This window comes from Aegilops tauschii, chromosome 4, assembly GCF_002575655.3.
Source record: "Aegilops tauschii subsp. strangulata cultivar AL8/78 chromosome 4, Aet v6.0, whole genome shotgun sequence".
NCBI classification, from domain to species: Eukaryota; Viridiplantae; Streptophyta; class Magnoliopsida; order Poales; family Poaceae; genus Aegilops; species Aegilops tauschii.
Genome location: NC_053038.3, coordinates 245701503 through 245728004, shown reverse-complemented (window position 1 = coordinate 245728004; position 26502 = coordinate 245701503). Strand labels below are relative to the sequence as shown.

Below are 26502 nucleotides of genomic sequence, written 5' to 3'. Positions count from 1 at the left end.
GATATAAACTTGACGATTCAATTGACTTGGCTTGAGACAATAAGAGTGATGAAGTCCCCTTAATTCTTCATAATGTAGCCAAGTATCCAATGCCCTCCAACAACACCTATTGATCAAGTTTGAGCTAGTTGGTCCCCAACCAAGTTGGGTCCTAAGAGGTTAGTCACAATAGGCTTGGCTACCCAAATGGTTCTTTGCTTCAAACCACTTTGAGTACCAACAAACTTGGCAAACACATTGCCAACCTTATCCTTCCCAAGAGAATAGACATCATCAATAACAATTGGGTTGGATAAGTTACCACTAGTGCATGAAGAAGCGAGGTGACCTTTCTCACGACATAGATAGCAACGTCTACTCTTCACTTTCTTCTCACTTGATTTCTCAACTTGAGAAGCATTAGCTTGAGTCTTCTTGGGAAGAGGCCTTTCTTCAACTTGAGGTTGAGCATGGGAATGCACTTGTAGCCGCTTCCCTTGTTGCTTGTCACTAATGGCCTTCTTCTTCAATGGGCAAGATCTAACATGATGCCCTTCAATTTTGCACTTGAAGCAAATAATCTTGGCCAAATTCTTGACTTGTTTTTGGCCCTTCTTCTTGTTGCTCTTGGACTTCTTCTTCTTATTGGAGTTGAATCCAAGTCCACCTTTGTCATTGGGGAATTTTTGCACATTCAAGATATTGTTGAGCGTGGCCTTCCCTTCATGACACTTTTCCAAGTCTTTCTTCAAAGAAGTGACTTGGGCCTTGAGTTCTTTGATTTCCTCTACATGGTTAGTCTCAACACAAGCACTAGAGGAGGTATAAGCTTCATCGTTAGAGCAACAAGGCAAGGAAAGCAATTCATCACAAGATGTACCAATGTTATGCATGGATGAATTGCGAGGACTAGCACAAGGCAATATAGCATTTTGAATAAAGGTAGTGCTAGTATCCACGAGAGGTTCACTAGATGTTACCTTAGCAAGCATGGCCTCATGAGCTAACTTTAGCACATTATGGGATACTAGAAGATCATCATGAGAGCTTTTGAGCTTTACATGATTTTCTTCCAACATCCCATAATTGTTAGATAGCAACTCAAGTTGAGCCCTTAGCTCAACATTCTCCTTCAATATGGATGCTTCACAAGAGATAGAGTTAGTAGCACAAACATCATCATTAGCAACAAGAGGGGAAGACAACTTGGCAAGCTCTTTTGAATATGAAGCTTTAAGTTGAGCATGAGACTCGGTGAGTTTGATGAGCTCACTCTTAATGACCCTTGAGCCATTTTCGAGGTGCTCAAAGTCCTCAAGGAGTTTAGCATGCGCAACTTCAAGCTCCTCATTTTTAGTTTCAAAATCATTGGCCACCTCAAGAGCTCTATCACGAGATTCCTCCACTCTAGATAATTCTAGAGCAAAAGTCTCCTCAAGAGATTCCTTGGTGGTTTGTTCAAGTTCAAGAGCTTGAGAGAGGTCCGCAATCTCATTAGCGTAATCACGCTCATGACCTTCCATTTTCTCAATTGTGACCCCATGCTCCTCGAGATGAGATTCCAACTCCTCAATATATTTCTTGCCCTCAATGGCAATGGACATAATTTCCATGAAGTTGGAACGAGCAATTTTATTTTTATGAAGAGCTTTAAAAACCATTTCCCCCTTAATTTTTAAGGAGGCAACATTATCATTCTATTCATCATAATCAACATCATCATCATTCTTGCCATCATCAATATCATCACAAGATATATTGGGGTTCAAAGTGGGAGATACCTTTGAAGCCTTAGCCATAAGGCAAAAAGCAATCGATGATGATGTAGGATCCCTTGAAGCACCGTTCAAGACCACATCTTGTTCCATGGAGTGTTGGGTTTCCTCTACATTGTTAGCACAACAACTCGAGGAAATAGATACATTTTCATCATGGCAACAAGACATAGCAAGCATATCATCATGAGATTTGAGCAAGCAATTTCTACATGATATGCAAGGACTACCAACACGAGCATGTGAAACATGTAAGGTGCTCGAAGTGTTAAAGTCCAAAGAAGGACCATTGCAATAAGATAGTGATGAAGAATCACCAAGAACAAGCACACTATCATCATTGCAATGACCACACTACTCACCCTAGCATTACCTTGTGGCAATTCACATATAGGTGAAGTAGAAGAAGTTGAGAAGGCAACACGGCCGGAGGTGGAGGGAGAACAATCATCCCCACAAATCTTGGACACACCATATTTATCTTGAAGCTTTGTCCATAACTCATGAGCATCCCAGAAAGGCATGAGTTGAAATATAACTACATTGCTCAAACCTTCGAAAAGCACATTAGAAGCTTGAGCATTGAGATAAGAGTTTTTCTCATCCTCTAAAGATAATCTTTGGGGATCCTTTGGAGGGGAAAAACCCATATCTACAATTCGCTCTAAATTTGGGTCCATGACCCTAAAGAGATTAAGCATGCGAATTACCCAAACATCAAAATTTGTGCCATCGAAACTAAGAGTGTGAGAGAATCCTAATCCCCTAGTCGACATCTTTACTCTCTAGGTGGTTAAGCCTAACAAAGAGAGACGAGGCTCTAATACCAATTGAAAGATCGTGGATGTCACCTAGAGGGGGGGGGGTGAATAGGCGCTTTAAAATAATTACGGTTTAGGCTTGAACAAATGCGGAATAAATCTAGCGGTTAATTTGTCAAGCACAAAACGTACACCAACTAGGCTCACCTATGTGCACCAACAACTTATGCCAAGCAAGATAAACTACTAGGTGATAGCAAGATATATGACAAGAAACAATATGGCTATCACAAAGTAAGGTGCATAAGTAAAGAGCTCGGGAAAGAGATAACCGAGGCACGCGGAGACGACGATGTATCCCGAAGTTCACACCCTTGCGGATGCTAATCTCCGTTTGGAGCGGTGTGGAGGCACAATGCTCCCCAAGAAACCACTAGGGCCACCGTAATCTCCTTGCGCCCTCGCACAATGCAAGATGCCGTGATTCCACTAAGGGACCCTTGAGGGCGGTCACCGAACCTGTACAAATGGCAACCCTTGAGGGCGGTCACCGAACCCGTACACGTTGGCAACCCTTGGGGGCGGTCACCGGAACCCGTCAAATTGCTCGGGGCGATCTCCACAACCTAATTGGAGACCCCGACGCTTGCCCGGAGCTTTACACCACCATGATTGAGCTCCGAACACCACCAACCGTCTAGGGCACCAAGGCACCCAAGAGGAATAAGCTCTATGGTGCCCAAACACACAAGAGTAATAAGCTTCTCAAACTTCACTTCCACGTATCACCATGGAGAACTCAAACCGATGCACCAAATGCAATGGCAAGGGCACACGGAGTGCCCAAGTCCTTCTCTCCCAAATCCCACCAAAGCAACTAATGCTAGGGAGGAAAATGAGAGGAAGAACGAAAGAAGAACACGAAGAACTCCAAGATCTAGATCCAAGGGGTTCCCCTCACTTAGAGGAGAAAGTGATTGGTGGAAACGTGGATCTAGATCTCCTCTCTCTTTTCCCTCAAGAACTAGCAAGAATCATTGGAGGGATTGAGAGTTAGCAAGCTCGAAGAAGGTCAACAATGGGGGAAGAACACGAGCTCAAAGAATAAGGTTCATTGGGGAAGAAGACCCCCTTTTATAAGTGGGGAAAAATCCAACCGTTATGCTCACAGCCCGCACCGAGCGGTACTACCGCTCTAAGGAGCGGTACTACCGCTAGGGCGGTAGTAGCCCTTTGAAACACAACAGCGAGGAGGCAAAAAAGCCAGAAGAACCGTCGGAGCGGTAGTACCGCTTGACCTCACGGTACTACCGCTAGGGGTAGCGGTACTACTGCTAAGGGTAGCGGTACTACTGCTAAGGGTAGCGGTACTACTGCTTGCGAGCGGTACTAAAAAATTACATCCGTGCCTACCACCGCTGGACTTGTGACGAGTTTTTGGTCCTGAGCGGAAGTAGCCACGGAAGTAGTCGCGGTAGTACCACTCCAAGCGGTAGTACCGCTCCGAAGAGCGGTACTAAAAAATTACATCCGCATCAACCCCTTTTAAGGACACCAAAACTGACACAACTTCTGCAAACGGACTCCGAATTCGACGAAACCAAGTTTGTTGGAAAGCTAGCGACAAGGGCTAACACAATCTTGATAGAAATACCAATAAGAAGCAAATGAGAAAATGCCCAAAAGAAAATGATATGAACCCTTCCTCGGATAAGACCGGTAAAACCTCCAACACCGAAAACATCATAGAAGACACATGCGAACTCCGTTTTCGATGAACTCAAGCTTGTCATCAAGATGACCATAAGCTCTAAGAATCACAAAGAAAACCAAACAAGAACCAAGAAACATGATGCAATGATGCAATGGTTTGAGCTCTCGACGAACGATACGATCAAGCTACTCACTTGAGAGCCCTCCTTGATAGTACGGCTATCGATCCTATAACCCGGTCTCCCAACTACCACCATGAGACCGGTAAAATAGAAAACTTATCAAGGGCAAACCTTTGCCTTGCACATGATCCACTTGAGCTAGATGATGACGATCTTGTCCTCCTCAAGATGGACCACCTTTCTTGATTGCGTTGGGTGGATGGAGACTAGATGATTGCTCCCCCATACTCCACTATGGGTGAGCCATTCTTCGGCACATCTTCACAAATCCATTGACACCACAATGGATGGCAAGCTTCAAGCACTTGATCTCTTTGTGATGCTCCACTTGAACTTGCACACGGCAATCTTGATGACGATCACCACTTGATGTCATCCTTTCCATGGGTTGTATGATATCTTCCTCTTGACGCAAGCCCATGGACACGTACCTAACCCCACATAGACTCTCACATAGACCATGGGTTAGTACATAAAGTGCAATGGACAATGCTTACCATACCATGGGATCACTTGATCCCTCTCGGTACATCTTCTACGCTTTGTGAGTTGATCAACTTGATTCACTCTTGACTTAGTCTTGATCAACCTTGAATCTTTCTAACTCTCTTCATTTGGATGATGTCTTGAAGGTAAACATGAATGATCACACAATCTTCTTCTTCAAGACATGCTTGCAATAAGCTCAACACTCACATGACCAATCTTTGGATAATTCCTTAATAGCACCTTGGTCAACCCATAAACTCATTGAAACCAACACATGGACTTCAAGAAGTGCCTATGGAAAAATCTTTCAAATATAACTCAATGCAACCATTAGTTCATAGAGAATGTCATCAATTACCAAAACCACACATGGGGGCACCGCATGTCCTTTCAGGGACCCTCTTGACAGTTCGCTTTGAATAAAACTCTTCCAGCAAGGCCCAACATTGGTTTTCCATTTGCCTAACCACCACCTATACTTTTCCCTAGGGAGTCGCCATCCCAAGGGTCATCTTTATTTTAGCCCCCCCGGGCCAGTGCTCCTCTGAGTGTTGGTCCGAACCGAGCAGCCTGCGAGGCCACCTCGGGGAAACTCGAGGGCTGGTTTTACTCGTAGCTTGACTCATCCGTTGTGCCCTGAGAACGAGATATGTGCAGCTCCTATCGGGATTTGTCGGCACATTCGGGCGGTCTTGCTGGCTTTGTTTTACCATTGTCGAAATGTCTTGTGCACCGGGACCCCGAGTCTGATCGGATGTCCCCGATGGAGGATTGTCTCCGCTGATCGTGAGCTTGTCATGGGCTAAGTTGGGATACCCCTGCATGGTTTAAACTTTCGAAAGCCGTGCTCGCGGTTATGTCGCAGATGGGAATTTGTTAATGTCCGGTTGTAGAGAACTTGACACTTGACTTAATTAAAATACACCAACCACGTTGCGTAACCGTGATTGTCTTTTTTCAGGGAAGTTCGAGAGGAGAACACGGTTGGGTTATGTTTGAACGTAAGTAGTTTCAGGATCACTTTTTGGTCATTTCTAGTTTGCGACCGTTTGCGTAGTTTCTCATCTTACTCTTGTATTCGTAAGTTAGCCACCATACATGCTTAGTCGCTGCTGCAACCTTACCACTTTACCCCTTCCTTACCCATTAAGCTTTGCTAGTCTTGATACCCATGGTAATGGGATTGCTGAGTCCTCGTGGCTCACAGATTACTACAACAACAGTTGCAGGTGCCGATGATATCAGTGCAGGTGATGCTACCGAACTCAAGTGGGAGTTCGACGAGGACCTTGGTCGTTACTATGTTTCGTTTCCTGATGATCAGTAGTGGAGCCCAGTTGGGACGATCGGGGATCTAGCATTTGGGGTTGTCTTCCTTTCATTTGTATTTGTCTATAGTCGGACTATGTGTGTACTCTGAATGATGTATGTTTAATTAATGTATTGTGTGAAATGGCGATTGTAAGCCAACTCTTTATCCCATGCTTGTTCATTACATGGGATTGTGTGAAGATGACCCTTCTTGCGACAAAACCATCATGCGGTTATGCCTCCAAGTCGTGCCTCGACACGTGGGAGATATAGCCGCATCATGAGTGTTATAGTAGTATTCCCGAATTTCAGTTTGTTCACCCAATTCGCGTGAAACTGAAACTTTGCCCCCAAAAGTGTAACAAGATATCACAAAAAACACACACGTCAGCCTGGAATCACCAGCAGCAAGCACATGAATCCAATCGAGGGGATGAGGTTGAGGATGACCTCGAGCGGGGATGCCACTGGGAGCCAAGTTTGGGGGTCGGACCACCAGAGGACGCTTGGCGATGGGCTTCGACAGCAGCGCATGGCATCGGAGCCAATGACGAATGACGTGTTAGAAGCGGAGTGGAGGCGGAGGAGAGGGCCGGCAGGGGGCTACTCACGATCGCGGCGGCAGAGAAGAGGACCGGCGGGGCGACGGCAGACAAGAGGACCGACGGCAAACAAGAGGGCCAGCGGGGGGCTGTTCACGCTCGCGGCGGAGAAGAGGACTGGCAAGGCGACGGCGGAGAAGAGAACCGACGGGCGGTGAGCGACCGAGAAGGGCGAGGATGGGCAGGCGGCAGAGGCCCGGGCGTGATCTGGTCGTTGGGAGGAGGAAGTGCGGGCGTGGGAAAGGTCGTGGTGCGGGGTTCGTGCGTGCGGTGTTTTTTTCGAACGGGTGGGCAGATTAGTGGCTTAATTGCGTGGCTTGTTGTGTTAACCACGGAAGGATTAAGAGCCATTAGATATTGTAGACGGACGAATATAATTGCTTGGATCTGCCCCTTCTTTTTTCTCTTTTCTTATAGGGGTAGTAGAAAAAAAGTATAGTTTTCGGGTTGGGTTTGGGAAACAAAAACGCAAGTCCCCACGGGCAGACCGAACCCTAGCTTCGCCTCTTGGACCCTCAACCTTGCCATTCACGCGCAAGACCTATTGTGATGTCGTCGTCCGGCGGGGGTGGGGCTGGGCAGCAGTTCCGGTACACGCAGACGCCGTCGAAGGTGCTGCACCTGCGGAACCTGCCCTGGGAGTGCACGGAGGAGGAGCTCGTTGAGCTCTGCAAGCCCTTCGGCCGCATCGTCAACACCAAATCCGGCGTCGGCGCCAACCGCAACCAGGCCTTCGTCGAGTTTGTAAGACATCCTACCACCCCCTCACACCGGCCCCCCTTGCCCCCGTCGATACGCGCGATCCGGTGGGAAATTCCGGATCGCCGTTGGTTTCCGGGTACTCCTTCGAGTTTATTTTGCACGATCATCCATGTAGTTGCAGGTCAATCTTGGATCTAGTCGCGCAATAGTGGAATTTGTTAGCGATCTTGTACGGGTAGCAAGGCCTCATGCCTAATATTCACGCACTGTTGGTAGGTTGGCCCTGGTTGGTTTATTTGGCCTGCACATCAATTGTCAACACGTGGGGTAATGGTTTCTTCAGTTTTATGGATCAGTCATAATGAGAGCTTTAGTGGCTTGTACACTATTCCCGTATCTACTTATTTTAGAACGGTTCGCTGTGGGATTTGTGAAGAGCAGTTGGGATTTATCCCCTACAAACTTTATGCGGGGCCTTCTGAGGCCATCTGCCGCTCCTGCATCTCTGCCTTGTATGGATTGATAAGGTTGGGGGCTGTGGAATATGTGCAAACGCTGGTGTAGGATGGTTCGGAGCTGAATGATTGGATTTTCTGAGCTAATGGACTTCAGTTCTGTAATAATGGAAAGCTTATTGCATCAATATGTTGAATTGATCTGTAGCTAACTTGTATCCAAGCATGTGCAGCTAAGATCTTTTGTGGTTGTAAGATTCCATATGACACTATTCATTTGGTTTTATGCTACGGATATAGGATGCTCTGCATGTGTTCAATTTGGTTGTGTTAGTAAGTGGGGATTGCAGAATTACTGGAGTAGATTGCAGTTTTGTGGGCATTAATGGTTCTCAAGTATTACCTTTGTCCCGAATTATTTGTCTTAGATTTGTCTAGATACGGATGTATCGGGACGGAGGGAGCATAATGATTTATATCATTGGTTAGCTTGTAACCGCATACATAATTTGAAAACTTTCTATAGTTAGAAATAAAAGGTTTGTACATTTGCTTTTGTCTGGTTAATTCTGTACAACTGATTTATATGTTAAAATTGATAATGCCAGGATCACTTATGCGAAGATTTATTTGTTTGCAGACCGATGTTAATCAAGCCATTTCAATGGTTTCTTATTTTGCATCATCTTCAGAACCAGCACAAATTCGAGGCAAAACTGTTTACATTCAGTATTCAAATAGACAAGAAATAATTAACAATAAGAGCCCTGGTGAGACTGCTGGAAATGTCTTGCTTGTTACCATAGAGGGTGTTCAAGCTAGTGACGTCACCATCGATGTAATCCATTTGGTGAGTTCTAAATTTATTTATTTACCCTGTCTTAATAAAAACTTTGATGCCTGGGTTTATTAGGCAACAATAAATTTAAGTTCTCCTGATGCCTGTCATTGGCTGAAGACATCCAAGGGAGTCTACCTGACCTGATCCTTGTAAATCCAAGATTTTACATAGCTGTTCATCTCGTAGTAACGCATTCTGCATGAATCAGCAGGCCCATGTTAACTTGGAGAAAATGTCGTTATCACCACCTGCACTTGGAGAGATACCATGTTTGTTTGCTTCCTCTGTCTTCTAACTGTTGCATTTGAAATTTTTATGAACTCTCATCTTGAGGATGCCATTTTCTAATCATCCTTCATCATCACGCTTATCTCCAGTGTAGGTCACTTCATTGTTTATCCAAGTTATTGACGAAAGGTTAAATTCCCAAACCTTTAGAAGATTAGTATATTATTTGATGCTTCTTTTGAGATTATTTTGTTAGGGATCATTTCCAGCTGGTTGTTTGACAGTTCAGTCTCACTCTTTGGCTGTAGAGTGTGTTTCTTTAAGACCTTTCCCCCTTGATTTTTTTGGTGGAACACAAGAGTTAATTTGTTTCGGAGAAATGGTTTATGCATCATTTATCATGGCAAATGGAACATTTAATTATCGATTGTTTATATGTACCATTGTTTACGGTAGATTGGTCTCCTAGACTTATTTTTTACTCCTATACATGACCCTCATCTCCTATCGCGTTTCAGGTTTTCTCTGCTTTTGGATTTGTTCACAAAATAGCCACTTTTGAGAAGGCTGCAGGTTTTCAGGTAATTCCATATTTCATTTTGTTTCAAGTACTTGATCATTGCAAAAAGGCAAAACCCCCATCTTAAATTTCCCAACAGGCACTGATCCAGTATACTGATGCACCCACTGCATCAGCAGCAAGAGAAGCCTTAGATGGAAGAAGCATCCCAAGGTGATATCTCTTAATCTTAGCTTGTATAACTCATTGTCGGTAATGCTTATACTGTCTTGTGCCCATTATAAACTGAATTGTATGAGACTTGAATACAATGTAGATACTTGCTTCCGGATCATGTAGTATCCTGCCACTTGCGGATTTCTTTCTCTGCGCATAAGGATTTGAACATCAAGTTCCAATCACACCGCAGCAGGTATAGTTTATTTTTTGGTTTCCTTTGGTTATTGCTATTTCTGACAAGATAAAGTATCCGATGAAAACCAGAACATGAGCTATTCGATCTGAAATATGCGAGCTGGATCATCCCTCTGTTTATTCCACACATTTTTGTAAAGTGCACTTGCCTTCACGGTTGTTTTTTCGCACAAATCCCATCGTGCTTCTCCCCTCTACTAGCCGAGCCCCTGAAATGTGCCACCGCACATTTTGTATTACGGGCTAGGCTTTCAATGTTATTGCGCAATTTTGGGAGCTGTGGAGCACCCACATGAAATGGCAGCACTCTTCATGAGGATGTTGCAGGGCCATGCAAGAATTGAATCCGAGGTCTGACCTAAGCTCGTGCATGTTTTAGTGGCACTATGTTGGGGTTGGTTGGAAGAGATTTGGGGACTGGTGAGTGTTAGGAGAGAGAAAGAACGGAAGATCAAGGTGGCTTTTGCAAACACTAGTAAATGTGTACGTGCAATGCACGTTAATATTAGGTAATATATTAATTACATGTAAATATTAGGTAGGATATTATTTGCGTATTAATTATGTGATTAGCATTGGCATTAATATTTGATATGATATTAACTGCACACTAAACGTGTTGAGCGCTCAACATTGGAGCAGCCCGAGTCGTTGGATTGACCTGATTTGGCGGCCGGGATTTGTTGGATCTGCCCCTTTGGGTCTTTTTATATTGGTATAGATAATGAAACGATGCTGGGGCGAAAGATATTCATCAGGACCACACATCTCTGGTCCGAATCTGACGTTGATTGCCATGTTTCCACTTAGTACAGATTTCCATGTGATACTTTATCTTCCGATAAAGGATCTATCTATATATGTCATTTCCTCTAAGTCGTGATCATTCACTGGTTTGTGGTGTTGCTAAATTAGTAGATTCGTACTGTTAATGACTAAGCATTACTTGTGGGAACATACTAATTGGGAAAATCAGAGGGGTATCAAATTGCGTGGGTGGATAGGATGTGCTCAATGCTGTAAACAATTACTTCTAAGCATTTTAGGCCAATGGCATCAAGTTGCTTTTTTTAAGGAGATCATATTAGTCATGTACCCTTACATAGAAATAATAAGACCTCGGCTTTATTTGCTTGTGGGAAAATAGTCTTATAACGATGGGTGAGACGAGACGGGTGTTTTATAGTACGGGCTCCAGGGAGCCTTTTTTTTTGAAATCAAAATATATTTAGAAGTTTCATAAAATATCAATTTTTTCTCCACAAATAGATATACACTAGTAAACATGCCCGTGCGTTGCAACGGGAGAAAAAAATATATTCAAATTCTAAATAAATTCATTGTTGATGGTCCAAGACCATAGATATGTGGCAGAGATAAAAGAACTCCAAGAAATCTCAAACAAAAATATGAAGCATTTTCTCACTTAGCTTCATGAGCTTCACGAGCTTTGCCACGCAACCTCATAAATTTGAATCATTTTCTCATTTAGTATGAGCTCAAACAAAACTTTGAGTTCACACGCATATTGTTTCATATTCTCCATACTGCTAAATGCTAAACCAAATTACGGTGCAAAACATCAATTTTGTAATGTGTAAATGTTTGTGTTGAATGGAACATCCTTGTGATTTTCCCACGTCTCTGTCAGTCCTTATGCAGAACTTTCACCTTGTGTATCATCGCCACATGACTCTCCTCCACTCTTGCTTTGGCTCCATCTCTTTATACCGCTCCAGTTTACTCTGTTGTCACATGACTGTCTTGTATAGCTCCAATAATCTAGAATTCACTATGTGTGAATTTGGGAGCTCACCGGCGGAACAACGCGCTCTGTAGCTTCACTGCAACACCTCATCATGCTCCATGATGGTGCCTCTGCTCCATGCCATTTCAAATGATTAGTCTCTCATTGTTTTATATAGCCATATAACATATACGTATTTATGGGACGGAGGGAGTATTTCTTAGCCCTCCTTACCAACCGACGGTGGCTGTCGTGTCCACCTGATCACAAAGCGTTATAACATGGTCAATCCTAAGACACTGGGCTCATCCAGCACACGCCCTGCTCGTCCTGCTCCTCTCCTTTATGTTGACGTAATTTTTTTGAAACGCATGTTGACGTCTTGAGCCCGGCGCCATCGAGCCGGCTAGATTCCGAAGCAGATCAACTCTTGGAGAGCCTTTAGAGGGATGCACTGTTTATACAGAAACAAACAGGTGCATTCAAACAGCCTCACATACCCAAATTCCTTTCCCTTTCAATATAAGCTCATTGTGCACTAATTGTACATGGAACCAGTGGCAAGCAAATAAAATACTTACATGATTTAGGATTGCTGGACAAACTCATCATATATAGAATCAAAGAAAGTTGAACTATCTTTGCCTCTGGGAATTAATAAAGAAAAAGAACGTATCGCCACAATAACACACTCGAAGGCAGGTACCAACATCCTATCACAAATAAAAAAGGCAAGTACCAGCATTCTATCACAAATAAAAAAGGCAAGTACCAACACCCAATAGCTTATTTCTCCACCATCTTGTAACTACATCTGCTTGTCATCCATCTAAAGTGTTTCTCCAAGATCATCGTGAACCCAATGTGCGTGAGTAGGTCTCTAGGTGCCAGAGTGCGAATAACAACACGTAATTCCGTAAGAAGTTTCTCTCTCGCAAAAAAAGTAAGAAGTTATCACATGAGCTGCATCCGACAATAGTTGAGGGAAATTATACTGTGAAAGGAGATAATGAAAGCTGAGAAGACCAACTATTTACCTTCACTATCAGTATCATATCATAGGCGGACACAACATATTTTAGATCATTGTGATGTCACTTTGCCACTGTTGATACTCCAAGGACATGCGTGGTGTGGAGACCCACATCTGGATCTTCAAGCAGATTATCTTGAGCTCCTTGAACTGCAGAATAACACAATATATAGCAAACACCATCAACTCAGTGCTCAGCTATTTTCCTTCAAATCGGCCACCTCTGTAGGAAGCGAGAGGCTGCAATGACAAACAAACCATGGAGTTCACTGATTTTCCCAGGAAATTCATATGTTTATTTGGAAAACAATTCATAGAGCTACAAAGCTATCAAGAGGCACAAACCAGTTAAATACCTTCAGTAGTGGTGTCTCAAGTCAAGCCTGCAATAGGAGAAGTATTTGTGGTGCCATCAATATGTGTCAACTACTGAATTTTGCAGCAGCTAAAACCATTCATTTATTATAAGATAAATATTATAAATATTATTTGCAATCTGAATACAAATATTATGTCATTACTCAAGTTTGCTTGTTGATTTTTTTTTTGAGCTTCTAGTGCAGATTGGAAAGTATCGTTGAACTAAGTAGACTGTACATTGTAGTGGATTGCAGATTCTGATGTGCACAACTCAAAAAATAGCTTGGCTAATTTGGTGAGAACAGATTCGTAGTTGTTTTATATTTTGTGCTTGGAGTCCCATAGCATAATTAAAGTTCTGAATCAATTTAAAGGAAAAAATACCTTATTATTAACTTTCACTCCATAGCTTCTAGAATTCATTGTCAGGGCTATAGCTCTAGAAAAAGTTAAGTAAATATGGCTTAAACCTAATGAAAGAAGCGTACAAACCTGCCAATGATTTCACTGATATCAAATAAAGCACAAACAATGTTGCCCTAGAACATAAGCACATTCCATCTAAATGTGCGTGTACACACACACATAATACATGTCAAATGCTACCTCAGTTCACTGAAGACCACCTCTGTTCCTTGCTCTGACTCGGCTCATGCGACCATTCTTCAACTTTGCCCGCACAAATCAGAGCAGAGCCTAAGAACTCATAAAACAAGAGTCTTTTTTAGCTCCTTGGCGTAGTATATCTTCAGGTTGCCATGGAGTAGTATGTGTAAACATAATAGGAAGCATCAGAAGGATATTAGGATAGTTCACAAGAACATAAGTTAAATGAGATCCGCAGGTTTCCTATCGCACAACTTTGCTTCTGAAATTTTTCTCCCACCAAAACACCAGAAAGCAAGTCAGTAGTGGAGCATGGAATTCGCTTCTTAGAAGCTTCAGATGTATGTTCAGAAGCTCATGCAAAGAAGACATCAATAAGAACCTGAGTAAAAGAAGAGCGGTGAAATGAATTACATAAGTATCTCACTGGAATTGTTTCATTCCCTTCCAGCCCAGAAAACAACTCACTCTTGAATGTCCTACACGAAATGAAGCTAGTTACCTATTTTTAATATATTATATATCTTCAAGAAGCTAAGCTACTAAAGATGTCCTGTAAGAGACTAAATGATATAAAAGGCGTCCCTCATAGCTCAGACACATAATTCAGAGATTTTCTTCTTCCTCTGAGACGTAGCAGGAAAGAAAGAAATACACTATGCATTCTTCACGGGATAAATAATGTTGAAACTGACTAAGCTCGACGCACACTTCCTTTTAGGAACAAAAATAAACACTTGTTGGGCAGGACCGCAACACAACATAGAGCAAAATAATTCCCCTGTGTTTTTCAGATCGTAAGCTTCAGAACCAAATTCCTTTTCACTGAAACGCACCAGCAAGAGAAACTCACTTCTTCAAAAACAAAAGAGTGAGCAAAAGTTAAACACATACACACATCCCTGATCTAGGTGGATGAGATGTTGGCAGAGAGACTGGCTGGCGAGCGAGCGACCGGAGGTACGGCCTCCATGGTCGCTGCCCATGACGTGCAGGCGGTTGTGCGTGGGGCTGTATCAGAAGGCGCTGGCGACGTGGCCGGGGGGGGGGGGGGTTGGGCGGCGCTCGCACCACGGGCGAGCAGTGACGTACCAGAGCTGGGCGGCAGGAGAGGGCCATGGATCTGGGCGAGCTCGGGGCGGTCGCTGCTGAACAGGGGGCGGAGAGGAAAGAGGAGTCAGGTGTGCTGAGGGAGATCGTCGGCGTGGCCCTCGTCGGTGGCGGACGATCTCCGTCGGGTGGCGCGGAATCCGGTGGTCGGGAGTGTGTGTCTCTCGCGCGTGGCGGCGCAGAAGGAAAATCGGGGTGGATTACCCTAGGTCTCTAGCCAATCTTCTTTTACCTGGTGGACCGCGGGTTGAATAGACAAAATTAGAGGGACTTTCTAACAAAAATACCGCGACGGTGAACCTGACAGAGTCAATCCGTGCTTTATTATTACTAGCACAAATGCCCGTGCGTTGCACCGGGCGAAAAAGGGGCACAACTGGCTTCATGTTCCATTATGCACCATTTTATATATCCAATTTTAATAAACATCGATAATAAGGTTAAGCAGGTTAGTGTTTTTTATAGCATAGAAAACATGCCCGTGCGTTGCAGCGGGAGTTTTAAAAAATAGCCCATGGTCCTAACCTTATCCAATAAGCATGGCTAAAGACACCCCCACCCCTGAAGTTCAGAATCTAAAAAAAAACCCAACAGTTTTGGTTTGCAACTTCCTTCTTACGAAATACAAAGTGAAAGCGTAAACTTACGAGGAGAAGCGTATTGTGACGGTGAACCCGACAAAGTCAATCCATGCTTTATTATTAGGGAGAGACTAACAAAAAAGCCCGTGCGTTGCAACGGGTACAAAATGAATTTGACAATTCATATGGTATTTGACTGTTTACCTCCCGTGGTGAACTATAGCACCCAATCAGTCGGCTTCTGCCTCGACTTATCTTTCGTTTGGTGTAAAATTGCCGGGCATTCGGCAGCCATGCTACTATTGAGATGCAACACTCATCCTTGAAAAACAAATAAAAATGATACCCCCTCCTATCTAAAATAAAGTAAGTGTCGCAGTTTTAAACTGGGTTTAGTTCAAGACTACGATACTTATTATGGATCGGAGGTGGTATTACTCAGATATGTGTATGTGAAAGTTGACATATAAAATTTTCACCATATACGAACCACAAAAATACATATGCAGGAGGAACATTAGTCTACTTAAGATCACTCGACATGCTAATGCTGCTAGCCACACCCTTGCTTGTATAGGACGGGCACAATAGCGAACCGTGTGTTGGCTTTGAAACTTCCCCGAAGAGATAGTAGCATAGTTAAGTCTAAATGTAATCATCTCGTTTGATTAATGAAAGTTCCTTCTTTCGCAAAAAAAAGGAACTGCAAAAATACAAAAATACATTATTGATCAAGCTGATTAGTCATGGTATAAATACATGCCACTCATTGTAGATAACATTGAGAAATTATCCAAATTTTATTGTTGGATTTGGATCGAAATAAACTTAACTTAGGTCTGAAAACTAAACAAACTTCCTTCAAAGTGTGAAATTATCTGCGCATACTCATACATGCTCAGTGGAAGCAAACCTTTTAGCAATAATGATATACTATCACATAGTATCTCTATCTAGATCTCTAAATAGTTGAAAAACACATGTACATATATTATTGGCTCTAAGTAATGCAGCGACAAATATATTTACTTCGGATAGACCTTGAGTTTTTTATGGAGACGACGACAAGCGTGAGTAATTGTGGATATAAATTGTGACAGATGTGGCACTAATAGAAAATAAAAAGTATCTTGAAGTCTAATTCAGTTTAGTTAATGTCAATACTGCATCTAGCTATTTGCTTCATGCACATAATGACATATGCATAGGAACACACCTGAGGACGTGACGTGCTCGAAGTTGTTAGTACTTTTATCTCGGTCCGCCTGCAGTAATCATCCGTACATGCATCTAGCTGCTTGCCCTCAGTTGATAAGCATGCATCCAGCTAATCGTCATCCGGTGCCCTGATCACCCAGATATTACTTGTGGCATTGGTTATAGCGGCGGCGGCCGCGGTGCTTCAATGTGATAAAGCCATCTTTCCTGGAGTTTCCAGTCAAGGAAGACGACATGGTGATTTGTGAGTACAGTATGGGCAGAGGGCGGCGCGGGAACGGTGCAGGCGCTCGACGACGAACGGTAGCCAGAGCAGCGGATCAGTGGTGGATCAGGTTTTTCTGGATCATGATCTCGTGGTTGTATGCATTGGTTTTCTAGTTCCCATATGGCCGTATTGTTGGCGGTCAGAAGGACCAATTGACGAACCAGCTGAACGAGCAACTTCGGCCAATGGCGTTTGATCGATATCAAAGTCTCAATTGTGTGCTGATCAGACTGTATTATTCACGTACATGAGAAGATAATCAAATCGTTCCTTCTAAATCATGGTTGGCTCCTTGACACGAGCCACCACACCTCAAAGTGGGGTTGCGCGCCTGCGCCGCCGCTGTCTTAGCAGCTCCAATCGACCATGGCTGTCCGCTGGACCGGTGGGTTCTCAAAAGCAGCGATGGCAGCGCCCCCGCGTCCTCGCTTGATGAGATGGCTGATGTGTGCGACCGTACACTACCGCGGTCTCATGGTCGAGATGAAGTGCCCCGTCAGATCGGCCGTCAACCGGCTCCTTCCGCCTCCAGGGGATCCACCTCCTCCCCTTCTCTCTTTCCTGAATCTTGAGCCCATATTTATGGGAGGGTCAAGGGAAAACTCCAAACTGATCGAGAGTCCGCCCTCGTCTTAGCTCTCTGATTTCTATTTGTTTGTTGGGCTAGGTGGACCAGAATAATGGGTCATGGACCAGAATAATGGGCTGCCTAGGTTGAATCTAATATTTGAGGACGCGAGATGAAAGCTGACGTACGGACAAGTCAAGACGGACGGAAATTATAAAATTTAGTACCACCTCGAATATATTTTAAATTCAAACTGAAAGCGTAAAATCACGGGAAGAAGCGTATTGTGACGGTGAACCCGACAGACCCATGTGTTGCAACGGGAGAAAAATGTTCAATTTGTATGTAAAATTGTTAAATTTATGTAAAAAAAAGTTCAATGTATATTCTTCTAAAAATACAACGTATATCAAAAATAAATAAACGTTTGGAATTGCAAAATTTGTTCAGGTTTTGAAATTTTGTTCGAATTTTCGATATTTATTGACGATTTTAAAAACGTATTCATATTCAAATATTTTAAGGAAAATCGTCCACACTTGTTTCCAAGAATTGTTGAAAATATTTAAGAAAAATAAATAGACCTATCGCTAAACTACTTTTAACTGGGGCGCTGCAATTTGAGCATAATCAACAGCTAGCTCATGTGGTTGGCGTCCCTGCTACCTAGCGTGAGGTCGCGAGATCGAACCCATCATGTGTGGTTTTGTTTTTGTGCTATTTTTACGTTCTTGTTTCCTGGTTATGGGCCGGCCCGATTACATACGCGAGGTTTCAGCCAAAGCTCGACTGGGCCGGCCCGATTACGTACACGAGGTTTCATCCAAAGCTCGACTGTTAGAGCTCTCGGGGAATAGTACCACCTTGGATTTTGATTTTGTCTACACGAATTGTAAAAGCGTATCACGACATGAGAAGAAAGCGTATTGTGACGGTGAACCCGACAAAGTCAATCCGTGGTTTATTATTAGGGAGAGATTAGTGAAAGATGTTCTCTAAGTATGTGTAAAGTTTCGTTAAACATTACGTTTGTTTGCATGCTACACAAAAAAGACAAAAATCTGGCCCAAATATATAACAAAAGGAAAAGCCCATTTTAATCTATGTATTTGTCTTGTTTGTGTACATCACATATGAACATATATGTTTACTAGTAGAACGTCCATGCGTTGCTACGGGCTATCTGCCCCATGATACACCTTTCCATTTTCCCGCCGGATCCTCCCCTTCCCGCTAGGTTTTCGCCATAGCGGGACATTTCTCGCTGGATAATTCTCGTTTAAAACCGGATGACGCCCACCAGTGTCATAGCCAGGCTGAAGCCACGCCCCAGGCCAATAGCTTTGCTACAGTCAGAACAGTGCCAAATAGTTGTATTGTGGCTACAGAGAATGAAGGATCAGCCTGTTGCGCCGGGCATGGCTATGCCCTTTGACGCCCACCTCACCTTCGCCATGACACCTTTTCTTCTTCACACCGTTCTTGCTCACGGACCGTCAAGGAGTCTCCTGCCAACCACCCCGCTCTCCACCCTCCCTCCCCCCCCCCCCCCCCCCCCCCCCAAACCCCCCGGCCCTGTTCGTGTCGATCCGCCACGGCCATTAAGGGGACGAGCCGGGCGCCGTGCGTGACAGGCCAGCAGCAAGGGACAAGGACGTCAACCGTCTTCCTATCTTAGTGCCAGTACCTCCTGGTTTTATACTGGACCCACCTTTCATCCCACGCTCTACCACGACGGTGCTACGCACATGCGTTGCCACGTAAAAAGAAAGCTATGAATAGAAATGTTCATCCAAAGAATGAAAAATTTCAATGTTTCTCTCCTCTTCCCTCTCTCGCGTGCACATGCCTGATTTGTGGTTCAAATTTATATATCCGTTGGAGAAGAGCAAAAAAAAGAAAAGAAAAAGAAGACTACCCTCATTAGTTAATTGCTCGTGCATTGCAACGGTGGCATGCATATTCTAGTGATTAAACATCAATCATGTCTATTATATAACTTATGATGCGGACAACTTTTTAACCACTACTCTTCTCCTTCCTGGCCCCCTTGACGACTTTTCAACAACACCCCCCCCCCTCCCTTGTCGACTTTTTAACAACACAAACTCTTCTTCACCATCCCTCGCTTCGTTTCTCTCTACCTCTCCCTCTCCCCCCCTCCTTGTGTGACCGACTTCTCTATACACACAAAATGATTTTAGGGGAAAATACACATAAGTACATGTGGAATTCACTATTTTGTGCTTTGACAATGCCTCATATTTGACATCTGTCACGGGCAACGAGCCTACAGTCTAATGGATCATATGCATTATATTTGGCCAACATAACCCGAGGGAAATACTTTCATTGAATTGGTGAGGCTCAATCGTCCCAGTCAAGATAGTGATTTCATGCTTCTCACAGCGACCTTGGCCTGCTGGATATCCTGCCGTCACCATGCTGCTTCCGTAAGCACCACCTTGTGTTGCAACTGCATCAGTTGCTCGTGTTAGTTCCCTCGGTGGAACCATCAGCTACAGCTTCATCATCATCTGACATGCATAAGATGCATATTCTATCATTATTTATATTTCAAGTACTTGCATGTACGACTTCTGCTCCCAGTATAACAAATAAAAGTAGTGATCTAAACGCCCTTATATTTCTTTATGGAGGGAGTACAACAATGTAACTGATCCAAATCTGAGTAGAATGGTAACCATTTCGGATAGTTTTGAAGAACACCCCATTATTTGCCAACAAGTCCCCGCCATCTACACTATTTGTGGGTGAATACTTAAAATAAAGTACGGCAGAACTCAAGAGAGTGTTAGCGAAGACATTACAATTTTTCCGCACTCTAAAGATCAGGTGGATGCTTAGTGTCATACATCCATTCAGGACCAAATATGGCAGGCGAGCATCATCTTTTTAAGGTGGATCAAGGGCGACATTTGCCTGGCAATGTAGACGGCTTATAGAATTAATTCATTTCCATTCAGACAAAAAGAATTAGAAGAGATGGTGTACTGGATTACTGTGGTATTCATGCAATGTTGTACAAGTAGAGCCATCATGTTTTATTAATGTATGGCAAGGTAATACCCATTGCCCACCACAGAAAGTATTTCGGCCGAAGACACCAATACCCATGCACACATCATATTTTCAATTCCTAGAGTTCTACCTGAACCTCGTCCATATTTTTCTACCGAAACCACCCAAATATTTTCAGGTATTCAGTTAAATGAACTGGGTTACCTTCCTGCTATAATTGGCAAATATGTCATCACACGTATCAAAGAATGGCTTTCGCACGTATCAAAGAATGGCTTGTTATGCTCTTTCATGCAGAACTCAGATGCAAGCTACTACAAAATCTTCAGAAATATGGATTTTAACATCAATCAAAAGATCTAAAAAGCTTAATCGTTTTCGTTGTCCAAAAGTAGTCACCTTAACATATACCCGTACAAGAAAAGTAAAAAGATGCACATAATAGTGGACATGCATTTTCGTAGTGAAAGGTACTTTCACATGAACAAGTCTGTACAAAAATAATTCATCCTTGTAATCTCATTCACTTATTCCTGAGTAGATTATGCATACAAGATCCATAACTATGCAAATTCATTTGAGACGGCACTTCGTGGTCTCATATATTACCTCGAAAGCAATCCTACTGAAAGAAAACAATGATAATTGGCATTTCTGTGCCACTATTTCATCTACCCTCTGTCCCTACCTTCTTTTCTTACCGAGAACCCACTATTTCTATCATTATGTGCAATGACAAAACTCAAGTAAAAAACCTGCAAGTGAACAAAGCTACTATTGGGAGGGTATTAATAAACATCTACTTTGCTTAACAGAAAGTACATGACATCTACTTTACACAGAACATCTTGTATATTGTCTCAAATCTAAGGGTCACCTAATACGATTATATATATGTTAATTAGGCTAGAGTCCAAGTGAACCTATGCATCGAATTATATGTCTGTAAATTAAGATTACTTCGAGAGAGGTAGTCACACACTGTCACTAATATAGTGAAGAACAATATGCACAACTGAAATATTGTACTAAACCGGAAAAAACTAAGAAATACATGCAATTATTCTCGTATGCGCAATCAGTTTAACCGAGCAAGGAAATCACCAAGAAAAAGAAAGTATAAGTTGACCGACGATGTTTTGCAAATTTAGTCAAACACAAAATAGGAGGTCCAGTGTAGAAAACATACTTGCCTGCATATTGTTTGTTCTACCTCCTTGTCTGCAGTCACCAAAAGGAAGATCTGTTCGCTGAGCAGATTCCCACCTAAATCGAAAGAAAGCAAGAAGACAAAATTCTTCACAAATGAAAGATGTAAAAGGCAGTGAGGGATCTTAATCAACACATTCTTCCCTTTGAATTGTAACAGAGTAAGGAACATAATTCATAATCGTTGTGCTAAGTTAGCTTTCTCAGGCTAGGATTTTAAGCTAATGAATATCGCAATGGCAACACCTGTTGCATCCATTACTGTGTGAAGGGTTTACATGTCAAGCGATGACTTACCAGCACTGTGTGGAGGCCAATCGCTTGCCTACCTGAATGTTGTGGACGCTGTCGTCGAAAAAAATCTGCGGTAAGTAAGCGAATTTTTGTTAGTTGATGGTCAGACACAAAACTGAAATGCTGGAAAGTAAGTATACGAATGTTGCAACTTCTGGTAATTGAAACCGTCAAGACTTACCGCCTTGTAAGGGTTGATGTTGGCGATCCTGAGGGCCGCCTCCATGGCGGCGACGTTGGGCTTGCATAGGACGCGACACCTGGGCAGGTCGTCGGCGCTGCCTGCCTAGTGAAGTGTCCGTCAATGTCGAAAATCTTGGGCGCCTGGTCGCACGGCAGCAGCAAGCACGGCGAGTTCAGTGTGTTGAAGCAGATGACCCCCTTGGAGCAGTCCTCCAGGCCAGCTTCTTGAGGGCATTCACGGCCGCGATGTGGTGAGGAGGGGCAGCGATGTGGGCGCTGGGGAAGGAGGTGGTGCAAGGGCTCGGGGGGATGCGTCGGTTGGGAGGGTTGTGATGGGGCGCCGGTGGGGCGCCGGTGAGGCACCTGAGGACTCTAGCTGCAAGGGGAAGGGAGACCAGGGATGGGAGGCAGCCACCAAAGGAGCAAGTAGCAGCGGCGCCGAGCAGGGTGTTGGATTGATTGGGAGATGGCATGGTGAGGTTCCGGGAGAATGGACGAAACGTGATTTGGCTGTTGATGTCACAAACTACGTACCTCTAACAGAGCAAACTCAAACAGAGAAATACCTTAGAGGCTGGAACGGTCTTCTCCAGTGATGACGTCCTGCACTGTTCGCCGCCTTATGCATTGTCCGTGGGGATCCATGGTGTCGGCAGCGTGTGGGGATCCACGGCGATGGCGGCGGCGACGTCCTCGGGATCTGCAACGGCCGCGTCCTGGTGATGAACGACGGCGTCCCTTGGAATCGACGGTGGCGCGACAGCGTCGACGTATATAATCCTAGAGAAATGATCTCGTCCGGGAGAGGAATGGCAGATGTTTTTTTTCCTTCTGTAATCTTTTGTAAAGAGATAAAAACCAGTGGGAGGGGGTGGTGGCAGGTGGGATGAAAAAAACCGGACGAAAAAAACACGGTGTACCAGGCTACCAACTCCCCCTTTAGGAGTAGAGATGAAATTTCGTACGTTTATACTACACATATATGTTTTTTTATGTGAATATTTTTTTCAGATTTTTTTAAATATGTAGAAAATGTATTTTTGCTGGAATAAAAACACCGAGCTCCCTGGAGCCCAGCCACCATACTTTTTGTGGGTGCGATTCACATTCCATGGATAACTAGATTGTGTGGCTTACATTATAATAACATTTGGCTTTCAGTTTTTATGGTTGCCGGGGCTATTTGCTTGGAACTTATGTTGTACTCCCTCCGTAAAGAAATATAAGAGCGTTTAGATCACTAAAGTAGTCATCTAAACGCTCTTATATTTCTTTACAGAGGGAGTATATGTTTGAACCTATTGTATGAGGATACTGCTACAAGTCTACACCTGTCACTGGACTAGCGTTTTTCATCCCTGCTCCTTACCCTTGTTAGGAGTAGTTCTTTTTCTATCAATCAGGTTACCTTTTTTTTCCAGTCCGCCGCTGTTAAATGTTCCCTTTTGTTTTTATTTTCCAGGGATTACACTAACCCTTACCTTCCAGTCAACTCCTCTGCTATAGATAGTACATTGCAGGTATTTCTTCTGCTAGGGATCAGAAACATTCTAACAATTTAGTTTCATCTGTTTCACCATTTTATCTAACTCTGCTGTTTTTGCATGGATTTCCCTTTGATATGACTTGGCAGCCTGCTGTTGGTGCTGATGGAAGGAGGGTGGAGGCTGAGGGTAATGTTCTTCTTGCATCAATTGAGAATATGCAGTATGCTGTATCAGTGGATGTTCTCCATACTGTAAGTAAAATTGGGAAAATACTTATTCAAATAGGCTTCAAGACTTTGATTCTGCTTTGCTTATTGTGTGCTGGTTACGATTAATTAAATTTCAGGTGTTCTCTGCATTCGGTACAGTCCAGAAAATTGCTATTTTTGAGAAGAATGGTGGAACACAAGCTCTAATTCAGTACCCTGGTATGGGCCAGAGAATATATCATTTTTGGCATTAAATAGTCGGCAACATCCTTTAGCCTTTTGATTTTTATTCAGTAATTTAATTTGTTCTGAATTATGTTATGTCAAGTGATGGTGTATATTGGCGGTAGAGATTGGCCACCATTCTTTTCATGCTCCTTGCTACACAGATACGTACACGGGGATACGACTATGTGGACATGGGATACGGATAAACATCATGCAATAAAGATTTAGTGATAATTTTAGATGAGATTTTTTTAGTTAGCACTGAATATATGTTTTCTCTATTCTTTTTATGGAAGACTTTGAGTGGTCCATTCAGAGCCCATGTAAGGCCTGATTCCAGAAAACCCTAGACTAGTAGCTCTCCAGCCGTTTCCAATTTCCCATTCTTGTATTCCTTTTCTCCAGCCGCCTGCAGAGAGGAGAAGAAACGACCATGCCGCCGCATATACCTTCTTGCTCATCTGCAGCTTCCATCACCATCTTTAAATCCACCCAAATTTTCTTCCTTGCTGGCAGCTGCAGTCCCCATCTTTCTCCCTGCCCGGAGCTTCTTCCTTGTCGCCGGCCACATTGCCATCTTACTCCTTCGGGATGTTCTTCCTTGCTAGCGACCATCGAGGTTACCTGCTCTAACGTGGTTGCCGTCGGGAGGAGAGTTGCGTGGTCGCTGGTGGCTTGCTCCCGAGTCCCCACCATGTCCTTTATATAATTTTCTTTCTTTTTTAATTTGAAAAAGATGGGATACTGCGGGATAGCAGTGCCCCCCCCCCCTCCGCGCGTATCAGGACGGCCAACTAACCATACCATGCAAGCATGCCACCTAACCATACAACTATGAATTGGATAAGGCCCACCACAACATTCAACCATGCATGGGAAAATGTTTTCCATTTTATTATTCTATTTATTCAATAAATATTGTTACAACTATACATAATCAAATATAATAAGTCATGTATTTTTAATTTTGGTTCTCATGTTACCAACCCAGATTTTCATCAACCAATTCTCACAGCAAGTGCGGGGTATCTAGTTACCTGATTCTTGGTCACTTTACCATTCAGATGCAAGTACTGCTACAATTGCGAAGGAAGCATTGGAAGGGCATTGCATCTACGATGGTGGCTACTGTAAGATTCACCTGTCATACTCTCGTCATACTGATCTCAATGTAAAGGTATAATGGGTTCATTTTGTTTCGTGTGTTTTGGACATGGAAACGATTTGGAGGATATGATTTGCTTCATTTGTAGAACCCACTTTGGTTTGCCTCGTCACTTGTAACGCAAACTCACTTTGATTTGCCTTGCCATATGAAAACATCACTCTCTGTCTCTCTCTGTCATTCAGGCTCATAGTGACAAGAGCAAGGATTACACAATCCCAGAAGGAGCACACCAAGCAGCACCACAGCCAGCCGGTGTACCTCCTACAACTGCAGGATGGCAAGGTAATTCTCAAGCAGCTGGACCATACGGACCACCAGGTGTCGCTGCTCAAAACCAGAACGCCAACGGACAAGTGCCGAATTGGAATCCCGGCAACTCAGGGTACCCACCAGCTCCAGGCCAGTATCCAGGCCATATGTACTCAGCTCCACCACAGCAGTACACGGCGACATCAGGGGGCTTCTCCGCCCCTCCGCCACCGCCGCCTCATGAGATGCATCCTTCACACCAGATGCCACCTGCTCATCATGGAAATGAGATGCATCCTTCACACCAGATGCCACCTGCTCATCATGGAAATGAGATGCATCCTTCACACCAGATGCCACCTGCTCATCATGGAAATCAGCAGAGACCGGCAAGTGGTGCCCCTGGAACTGGCCAACCACCTCCGTATTACCACCATTAAGTGTGTGTGTACCTTCGCCGCCATTTCTGATTAGTTTATGGAGTTTTGCAACTCTACAATACCGCTACCCCATTTTGTTTACCATCTCTGTCCTACAATGAAATAACAGTCAATAAATTCTCATCCATCATTTTTTGGGTCAATGCGAGGCACTGATGGAAAGCTGCTCAAATGCAAAAATGGTCTTGCTTTATCGGGCTTGCCAGCGAAAATATAAAGGTCGCATGCTAAATGAATTTAAATATTCTGCAGTTTTGGAAAATAAAACTTGGCCGACCATTCTACGTGTGAAGTTTCTTCGTGTAGACCCTAGTTCACACCAAACAGAACTCTTATCCAGCGTTATATATATAAATTTGCTTTAATTCAATTACAAGATTGAATAAAAAAAAGAAAACAAAGTTGCAGATGCTTTGGGCAGAAGAGATTCTCTTACGATGGCAGTTACTCCTGCTTGGGCTTCGACTGTAGAAACCAGCTACACTAATGACAGAATCTCTGCTTGAGAAGTTTCTTCGTGTAGACCCTAG

The 26502-nt window shown here is 43.5% G+C and overlaps 1 protein-coding gene across 2 annotated transcripts; it reads left to right on the top strand.

Moving 5' to 3' along the window:
- Positions 1 to 7230: 7230 nt before the first annotated feature.
- Positions 7231 to 26115, top strand: LOC109755882 (polypyrimidine tract-binding protein homolog 1). Of its 2 annotated transcripts, none has more exons than XM_020314759.4 (10): positions 7231 to 7556; positions 8610 to 8819; positions 9557 to 9619; positions 9698 to 9771; positions 9875 to 9970; positions 23654 to 23711; positions 23825 to 23929; positions 24025 to 24106; positions 25180 to 25245; positions 25466 to 26115. In XM_020314759.4, exons 1-10 carry the CDS (start codon positions 7362 to 7364, stop codon positions 25471 to 25473), a joined length of 957 nt encoding a protein of 318 aa, XP_020170348.1. In that variant the 5' UTR covers positions 7231 to 7361; the 3' UTR covers positions 25474 to 26115. The 2 variants fall into 2 exon arrangements, with proteins under 2 accessions (XP_020170348.1, XP_020170346.1); XM_020314757.4 differs by having other exon boundaries at positions 25180 to 25292.
- The last annotated feature ends 387 nt before the right edge of the window (positions 26116 to 26502 follow it).

Bases quoted from the DNA above. Each gene is read 5' to 3' on its own strand.
- LOC109755882 (XM_020314757.4), top strand. From the start codon at position 7,362: ATGTCGTCGTCCGGCGGGGGTGGGGCTGGGCAGCAGTTCCGGTACACG. The intron at 8,820-9,556 runs GTGAGTTCTAAA...ATCGCGTTTCAG, and splicing joins CCATCGATGTAATCCATTTG to GTTTTCTCTGCTTTTGGATT. The intron at 23,930-24,024 runs GTAAGTAAAATT...ATTAAATTTCAG, and splicing joins CAGTGGATGTTCTCCATACT to GTGTTCTCTGCATTCGGTAC.